The sequence below is a fragment of the Octopus sinensis genome, linkage group LG2 (assembly GCF_006345805.1).
Source record: "Octopus sinensis linkage group LG2, ASM634580v1, whole genome shotgun sequence".
Classification (NCBI taxonomy): domain Eukaryota; kingdom Metazoa; phylum Mollusca; class Cephalopoda; order Octopoda; family Octopodidae; genus Octopus; species Octopus sinensis.
The window spans coordinates 99,312,607-99,322,024 of record NC_042998.1 but is presented as its reverse complement, the minus strand read 5'-3'; the positions used below and the strand labels follow the sequence as shown (position 1 = coordinate 99,322,024).

The window sequence follows — 9,418 nt, the reverse complement described above, 5'->3', positions numbered from 1 at the left end:
TTGGACAACTTGTAGAGGTATCTTTTTTAAGTTATAACTATAGATGATGGTGATGGTGGTAGTTAGCCTTAGTCAATTCTTGTAAACAATCCTATGAAACACTAAGCAGTTCTGATTAAATGTTTACCAGCCACCCATACTGTCATCACCATCATCATGATCATCATCATCATTATCATTACCATCATCAATACTGACAGTATAGATATTCTACACTTAATGTCCAGCACATCGGTTTAGATTTGTACTTTAGAATTTAATCAATGGACAGTTTGCTACATTGTAGAGTATATTGAGAAAAATAAGAAATCTATATTTTTACAATTTTATAGGTATCCTTTTACCTTAAGGCTTAACTTTTTTATGCCTATGAGCTTTTAGAGTCTTTGTCAGTGGATAGCTTCAAAGTTTGAATGCTATCAAACGGTTCTAAGCTTTAAAATTGAAGGTTTTAAAGTTACAGACCACAGTTAGTGCCAACTCTATTACTCTCCTTATCGCAACTATAAATCTGTTTCTCTCTCCCTTAGCATCCTACCTAGAATCAACATGCTATCTTCTAGTTGTAGGGGCTACTTTGGGTCCTTAACCTTGCAAGTAATAAAGCAATCTTCACTAGTGCTGGTGGCATAAAAGAAAAGCACACAGTAAATTCTGTAAAGTGGTTAGTGTCAGGAAGAGCATCCTGCTGTAGAAACTTGTTGAATCACCCAACCCATGCTAGCATAGAACCCAGACATTAAATGATGATGATGGGATTTGTTGAAAGAGTTCTGGCTGCCATTTTGAGCAGATCAAGAGGTTGCATAGAAATTCCCATCACTGCTTGCTGCTTCATAGAATATAAAGAGGTTAGTGTCTAGAAAGTCAATCTCTTTATTACTGACATTAGAATAAATAGCCAGATTATACTTTCTTTGGTTCATAAAAGGTATAGGATAGAGTGTCATCACAGAACAACTTTCTTGACTAAAATGAGAAACTTACTTCATCACTAGTATATCTACACCTTAATCTAAGTAGAAATTAATACAAAAGAGTAGATACAAGAATTAAAGAAAGCAATTTTTTTTGAGGTAGCTGGAAATATGAATTCCTCTCTACTGTATAGTCAAAATGTAATTTGTTGACTGGATACGAACTATCTCAAAAATTTGGATTCAAACACATTTATAGTTATAAAGAGGAATATCAGATTAAATACAGTCCAGAGGGACAGGTGGCAATCAACATCAGAAAGACTTGTATTAGCTCAAAAAAGCAACAGAAACAGTACAGTAAAATTACTGTGGGGAACAGAGTAGCCAGTACTGCAGCCAGTTTCTTAAATATAGAGGATGTAAGGCTCTGCTGTCTTTCTTTTATTTCCCTCCTATCATCTTTACTCTGAAGAAAGATTTTGTCCAAAACTTTGGACATTCCACTCTCCACAGCAAATTTAATGTACTCTTTCTGTTGTATTCTTCAAATACATAAAGAAGAATAAATGGCCTAATGTGTAAGGTATTAGACTACCCACTCAGATGTTAAAAGTTCAGATCAGCATCTCATATTCAATATTTCATTGTTTCTGTGAAGGAGACTCAACAGTATCCACTTTAGTTTCTTTAACTCTCGGAAATATGTACCGAATCATATAAGAACAGTCTTAGACTTTGTTCCTACATAATGAAGGCAATAGGAAGTTACTCAAGTTTAGTATAAGAAGCTAATGAAAATATAGCAAAGCATGTATTTCATTTAAGATATGATAGATTTATCAGTGCTGAACACTGCAGAACTAGAACTAAGTTCTGAAAGAAAGAAAGAGAGAGAGAGAGAGAGAGAGAGAGAGCGAGAGAGAACTAAGTTTATGAATAAGTTTTGATTCTCAAAAAAAGTGGATTCATCTCAATTACACTTAAAAGCTGGTGATATTGTACCATGAGGCAAGAAATCAATACATTAGTAATATATATTGATTTAATTGGAAATCTCAAATCACTGCTAGCTATTGTCATTACCACTGTATTTTCAAGACATTGTTTTATTTAGTTTAAGTTTACTTGAATTATATTTTTAAATATAATTTTAATTAACTTAATTCAAGATCAAAATTAAATTTCATCTTTTTTTCCTTGATTTTTGTTAATTTTCCCAAATGGGTTCAAGATTAACAAGAACCCTACTGCCACAGTTAATGGAATGCTACATTGCAAAACTGAGAAGAAATACACACAAAAATATTAATGTTTTTGATCTAATCAAACATGCTGGATTAATTGACTATCTGGTTAAATGACCTTGTAGTTTGTTAAATTATAATCATTTTAAAACAAATCTTGAAGCAAAAAAACAAACAAACAAACTAAAATGTTTCTTTCATTTCATCTTAAAATAAACATAAAATAAAAGTATAAAAAATACATTTAAAAAATTTGAAGTCTTTGGTGCAAAAATTGAACAGCAAAGGTTTAAAGTGAATTATCTGATCAGATATTTTTATCTTTTGACTTTAGATATTTCTCAATGCACTTTAACAAAGGAAACAAAACAAAAACAGAGGGGAAAAAAACAAACAGAACACTCCCTAAAAATACTGATGTCTTTTGAAAAAAAATTTACACATATCTAGTAGAATACATTTCATTTCTTAAATAGATAGTTCTCTCCCTTCATCAGAAGATTCTTCTGCAAAAATTTGTTTGGTTGATACAAAAAGGTAGATAAAACAGATCATGTTTAAATCGCCATAAAAAATTAGTATTGAGATATCTTTAAATACCCATTACTATAGTTTCTTTGGAATTCCATCAACAATTTAATGGTCAAAGAATATAGAAAAAAGATATCTTGTGTGAGGTTGACAATAAATGCAGCTTATCACAAAAAAACAAACATTTGCTATTGCTACCCATGATCAATCAGTAGAGTGATGGTTTGAAGGACAGTGAGGAGGAGGAGGAGGAGGAGGCAAACTAGTTGTTCCACTTGAAGCTTGGAAGGAATCTTTACCACACTGATTAATTCATGGAACAATCTAGTTTGGGTTTACAGTATAAATTCAAGACTCAGACCATTTTTAATATCTGAATTAATGATTCCTTAAGCAACTTCATAGTATGCTTATATTTTTATACATTATAGGGATAGATTATTAAAATATAATTCCAATATTGACCTTTATCTGAAATTAACTTGACAGATAAAAGTAGATCATAATGTCAAATCACTCTTTGAACCCCTTGTCAGTTAAGAAATCTAAGCCTTGACCACACTGGAGCTCGGATTAAGGGTCCAATATATCAGTTTAAATGTTAGTTAAGCTGAATAGTGAGAAAAGGCTTATATAAAATCAAATTAATTATTCTGTCAGTGACTTATCAAGTTGGACTCAGTGACGGTACATCTTAGTGAAGCAGTTGATTGATTATTAATCAACAACATTATGTTTCCCAATGTGGCAATAAATATGGCCCTGTTCTCAAGTGAGAAGTACCTGAATTGATGCTCATCAATGGTTCTCAATTAGAAAAAAAAAACTTGAAATGAACAAGAACAAAACAAGGAAATAATCACAACATTAGGATTATTTCCAAAATATTTTAGAAAGAAAGAAAATCAATAAATATATTGCTCAGGTCTTCCACCTCACTGTGTTACTTTACCTCTCACTTTATAGACAAGGGTAAATATTTTAGCCATTTTCTTCTTTTTCTTCTTCGCAATACCAAATAAGTATAGCAGGTAAAAACTGGTCATAACTTTCAAAGCAGATCATTTCTTCCAGAAATTATAAAAAAAAAAAAAAATTCCTCCATTTGGCTGAAGGTAATTTTACAAAATATATTCAGCCTTAGCAGATGTTTTACAGAAATTGTGTTAAACTGTTTTAGCAAATGGAGAAAACGGGTTAAACTATAAAATATTCTGCTAAATTATCATCTTTTGATACATTATAATAATTCCTTGAAATTTGCTCAATGTTTGAAGAAGTATATTTGTATGAGTGTGTGTTTAAAAATTATGAATCAATTGTGTCATCTAAAGATGCGGCCACTTTATGTAACATGAGCTGAATTTCGTCAAATGCTGCTTCAACTTCTGCTGCAGTTCGTGCAGGACGTTCTGTGGGAGAGACAGAGAGAAAATATATAAATAAATTATAAATGTTCAATCTAAAATGAAATAATAAGCATAAACAAGCCAGTAATTATAAGATGAAATGACATCAAGGTATATTAAGTTGATGTTTTTAAAGGCAAAATGAATACGAAACATGATTATAATGGTAATATGAATAGATTTGTTATTTTTTCATGTGAATGTTCTGCATGTCATGTTGTTTTGGAGACAGTTGACTTGCTGAAGATTTAGCTGATTTTAATTAGCTAAAATTTCCTCAAAATTCTTCAATAACCACTACCAGAGTGGTTTAGTCAACACAGGAGCAAGATTGATAACAACACAAAGCAAGCTTCTATTCTGCACCTGCACAATAAAAATATTACATGACAGAATAACAGCAATGTCAAGACAGATTTTGGATATCTGAATAGAAATAATTCATATTACTCAAACATTTGACAAGTATATTTCAACTGAGATAGCAAATGAAGGCCATTGGAATGGTAATAGCTGTAACAAGGCCAAAATAATTAATCACAGAGCTGTTAGTAATTTATGGAAATATTGTCCTCATGAGCTTCCTCTCACAGTGAGACCATCTTTCCATGCTAGCATGGGTTGGACACAGACTTATTTGAAACAGAATTTTACAGCCAGATGCTCTTACTGTCAACAACCCTTACCTGTTGAAAAACAGGTAATAATGCCACCAAAGAATATAAACACACACACACACACATATCAGTTTCCTACAATTTCTGTCTACCAATTCACTCACAATCCAAAGGTCTAGTAATTATTGAAGGACCGTCAACTTTGCACTGTTGTGTAAATAAATAAGTTGTGAGTGGCACAGTTTTGTTTACATTTTTATAAGTAGCTTTCAACTACTTTATTTCAGCAGTGAAAGAGAGATGAGCAAATCTCTCATTTAATAGCAATGAAATTAGTTGGTGCCAATGTGAAAGCCTGTAGAAAAGAAACACACGCACACACACACACACATTTCCACTGTTTCTGTCTGCCAGATTTCATGCAGAAGATAATGATCAGACTGAGGTTATAGTAGAACCCTAAACCAAGTCGCAAAGTTCACTAAGTAACCACACATCCAAGCCTATACCTGATTGATTGTATATTTATATATAATAACATTGGCTTTTTCATCAGACTAACCCATAGCCAGTTTGGGGAAGAAAGACATATAGTTGACTGGATTAACCCTAGTGAAGAATAAGGCAGGTAATAAGGGCCTGTGAGGAACTTCTTGCTACAGTAAAGAAATATAAGCTCAGGTGGTTTGGGCATGTCACCTGCTCATCAGGGATGGTCAAAACAATCCTTCAGGGAACAGTCAAAGGTGGCAGACACAGAGGCAGACAGAGAAAGAGGTGGGGAAACAGCATCTGTGAGTGGACAGGCCTAAAGTTGAGAGACACAGGGCGAGAGGCAGAAGACAGAGATGGATGGAGGGATCTGGTTGCAAAGTCATTAGTGGTGCCCCAACAGTCAGCCAGACTACAGAATAAGTAAAATGTAAATTACTGGTACTTATTTAATGATACTCGGAGGCTGAAATTTAAAATCACCATGGGCGAATCTGAACTTATTAACCACAGTAAGTAAACTTCCTAAACACATTCAGTCTAGTGCTTCATTATCTTGACCATTTCCAATGGAGGGTAAACTTTTTGAAATATTTACATCAGTTATTGCATGTGTGTGCGTGTGTGTGTGTGTGTGTGTGTGTGTGTGTGTGTGTGTGTGTGTGTTATAAAGTAGGAAAGATACATACTTATGTGAATGGGATCTGGAGCTTTAAGATGGATGTTTGGGGACAGAACACTTTGAACAGTTATCAAAAATGTACCACCTGGAAATTAAAAAAGAAAAAAATCACAAAAATGTAAACATAAGATCAGCTCATATGATTATATATTGAATGCATACTCATATATAAGTGGTAAGTTTATAGAATTTCATGTAACACTTTAAGAGCTAGTTTGAATCAGTTGGTCAGTTAGTTGGCTGATCACCTTAACTATCTGCTTCTCACTTTCTTTTAATATAGCAAAATGAGAGAGATCAAAGATCAAAGCTTGTCTGCAATTAGTAAGATATCTGTAATTTAAAGTTACAGATATTATACTAAAACTTCTCTAAAATACAGATTACATTGAAAATTAACAGAAACAAATTAGTCTATTTGTTAAAAACATAGTCATGAAAGGAGTAAATACTGTGCTTGAACATGAAAAAAATTTATCTATAATTTCAAAATTATATTTTTGTTATACAAATACTTACTGGAAAAAATTTTGATATCATCAAATATGGCAACATTCATTTTACTATCTTTACACGGGAGTAGCTGTGATCTGATACAGCCACCAATTGTGGCACCTGTAATGAAGAAAGGAAGAGAAAAAAACTTATTACATTGTGGAGTTTTATTTAATTCTAGAATAACTGAATTATGATAACTACCCATGATCTTTTACAGGGCCTCTAAGACTAATGGGAGGGAGGGAAATACCCTCAAACCAAATGGTTTGAATGTTTTCAATAGAGTGGATTCTACTGAAGAAATTGAAGGTGCCATATCAAATTTATCAAATGTAATCCTTATTTATTCACATTGTTTTTTGAAGCTGGCTACCCGGATAGTTCTTGGTCTATCGAAGGAGAAGGGCTTTCTCCGTCTGGGTTGCTGATCCGTGGAATAAGCTGCCGGACGAGATAGTGAAGATGCTGATGACTGCTCGGTTCAAAGTCTCTCTTGACCAGAAATGGCCTGAACTCTTTGGATGAACACCCTCCCTGTACATAACTCCATGTCCCCCTACATGGCCTTGCTTTTTGCTTTTTGAGCCAAAAAATTAACTTAACTTAACATTGTTTAGAATTAATCATGCATTATCTTGTAACTTTGATATTTAATTGATCTGATTGCATATTTTTACAATGATATTATAGGGTAGGTGTGAGAAGCTGGAATTGGCTGGTTTAAACATGAAACAGTCAGAATATTTTGGCTGGATATGATTGGTTTAAATGCTAAAGGGTTAAAGCCAGCAACAGATTAAGTCTACCATCCAAGTAGGCCATGATGAAATTTTAACTCAGAATCCAAAGTACAGGCACAAATTCTAGAAAGCATCCAGTCTGATGTTCTTTCAGATCTGCCAGTTCACTAACCTGGATTAATACTTTTTTTTTAATTGACTCCAAAAAGATGAAAGGCAAAATTGATGTTGGCTGGATTTGAATCAGAGCACAGAGAGTCAACTTGCATTTATGTACAAGATCACAGCATTTAGAATAGGATACAGGCGATTTTGACAACAACCATTAGAACTTGACAGTTAAGCTTCACAGGATATATTTTTTTATGTCTAGGGTAAATGAGGAATTTATCTCCAAACCAAAAATCTGGCCTGAATGCTTAAAACAAAATGGACTATGTTAAAGGCATTTAAGGGTCAGGTGGTGTTAAACAGTACAACAGATAAATTCTCCCTATTATGAACATGAAGAGAAAAGATATAACTTAATGTGAAGGGGCATGGCTCAGTGGTTAGAGCATTGGGCTCACAATCATGAAATAGTGAGTTTGATTCCCAGACCGGGCTGTGTGTTGCGTTCTTGAACAAGGCACTTTATCTCATGTTGCTCCAGTTCAATCAGCTGCAGAAATGAGTTGTGACATCACTGGTGCCAGACTGTATTGGCTTCTACTTTTCCCTTTGATAAAATCGGTGGTGGGGAGATGGGAGGCTGGTATGCATGGGTCACAATTGGTCTTCCATAAACAACCTTGCCTGGACTTGTCAGAGAGTAACTTTCTAGGTGCAATCCCACGGTTATTCATGACTGAAGGAGGTCTTTACCCTTTGTAACTAAATAACAATGATGAAAAACTGTCTACTACAACTTGATTGGTATTTTATTTCACATCCCAGAAGGCTGAAAGGTAAATTCAGCCTAAGTGGGGTTTGAACTCAGAACATAAAATGGGTAGAATTGAGTTTGATGTTTAACCAGTTCTCATAACCATCTACTGAAATATTGATTTCTAACAAAGGTACATGATCAGGACAGGGACATAGTTGATTAAATCAACTCCAGTACTGGAAGATGAAAAGCAAATTTGATAATGATGAAATTTGAACTTAGAATGGAAAAAGAACTAGTACTGTGGAATTTAGTTTGATGCTCTACCGATTCCACCAGCCAACTCCTGAAACATTCACAACAGAAAAACTTACCATTAACTATGATTTCTAACATATCTGAATTACCAGCTGACTGCACAATGAAACGAGGCAAGCGAGATCCTTCTTCAGCTTCAGTGATTGGAGGTTTCTTCCAAAGCAATGGATATTCTATTGAATTATAAATGTAAAAGATATTCCATAGAATCAAAAATAGAAATGTTGTACTTAAATATAATGTTTGACTTTTAAGGCAAGAGATGTATAGTTTGATTTCTATTATTTGGTCCATTGTTATTTTATAAACTTAAATTGTTTACAAATATACAATGTTTAATGGTGAATATATCTCTTGTGCCCATGAAGATGTCCAGGTATCACACATGCACAGGTTGTCCTGTGCATGGTAAGGTGAACATGGAATAGCTATCTCACACTAGTCATCATTAGAACCAGTGTATGAATAGAATTGTAAGAGAGAACAGAGAGCTTTTAATGCCAGAGCGTTGTTGACACCAGAGTCACCTGACTGGCCCCTGTGCTGGTGGCATGTTAAAAGCACCCACTACACTCTAGGAGTTGGTGGCATTAGGAAGGGCATCCAGCTATAGAAACCTTGACAGATCAGACTGGAGCGTGGTACAGCCTCCTGCCGTGCCTGTCCTCAGTCAAACTGTCCAACCTATGCCAACATGGAAAGCGGATTATAAACAATGATGATGATAATAATGATGTATGTATGTCTATCACTTTTAAGTTATCACTACAGATCTCTCTCTATATAAACGGCAGTTTGTCTGTGCGTGTTTCTGTGTGTCTGTTTTCTCGTACCCTCACTCTGACCACGGCTTTCAACCGATTCTGATGAAACTTGACACACACATAGCCCAATGTCATAATTCAAAACTAACGCAGCGAAAATTTTGAAAAGTTCCCCCAGTTCTGAAAAAATCGATAATTCGACATGGGGTCGAGAATCAAAAAAAATAAACCACAGACTGTCTAGGGACGCAACTCAAACTTTTTTTACTCAAAAAAAAATTTACCATCATTTTTTTTCCATTTTTTTGCTATTTTTTGGCTATAACTCTCTAAAA

At 34.2% G+C, this 9,418-nt stretch overlaps 1 protein-coding gene across 1 annotated transcript in view; it reads right to left on the bottom strand.

The window, feature by feature from the left end:
- Positions 1 to 364: 364 nt before the first annotated feature.
- Positions 365 to 9,418, bottom strand: part of LOC115231265 — a 116,274-nt gene continuing 107,220 nt past the window's right edge. The window contains exons 17-20 of the mRNA XM_029801330.2: positions 8,376 to 8,492; positions 6,415 to 6,510; positions 5,903 to 5,980; positions 365 to 4,107 (exon numbers count right to left, since the gene is read on the bottom strand). Of these exons, the coding sequence (XP_029657190.1) occupies positions 4,004 to 4,107; positions 5,903 to 5,980; positions 6,415 to 6,510; positions 8,376 to 8,492 (395 nt within the window). The 3' untranslated portion in view covers positions 365 to 4,003. The remainder of the gene's footprint in view (positions 4,108 to 5,902; positions 5,981 to 6,414; positions 6,511 to 8,375; positions 8,493 to 9,418) is intronic.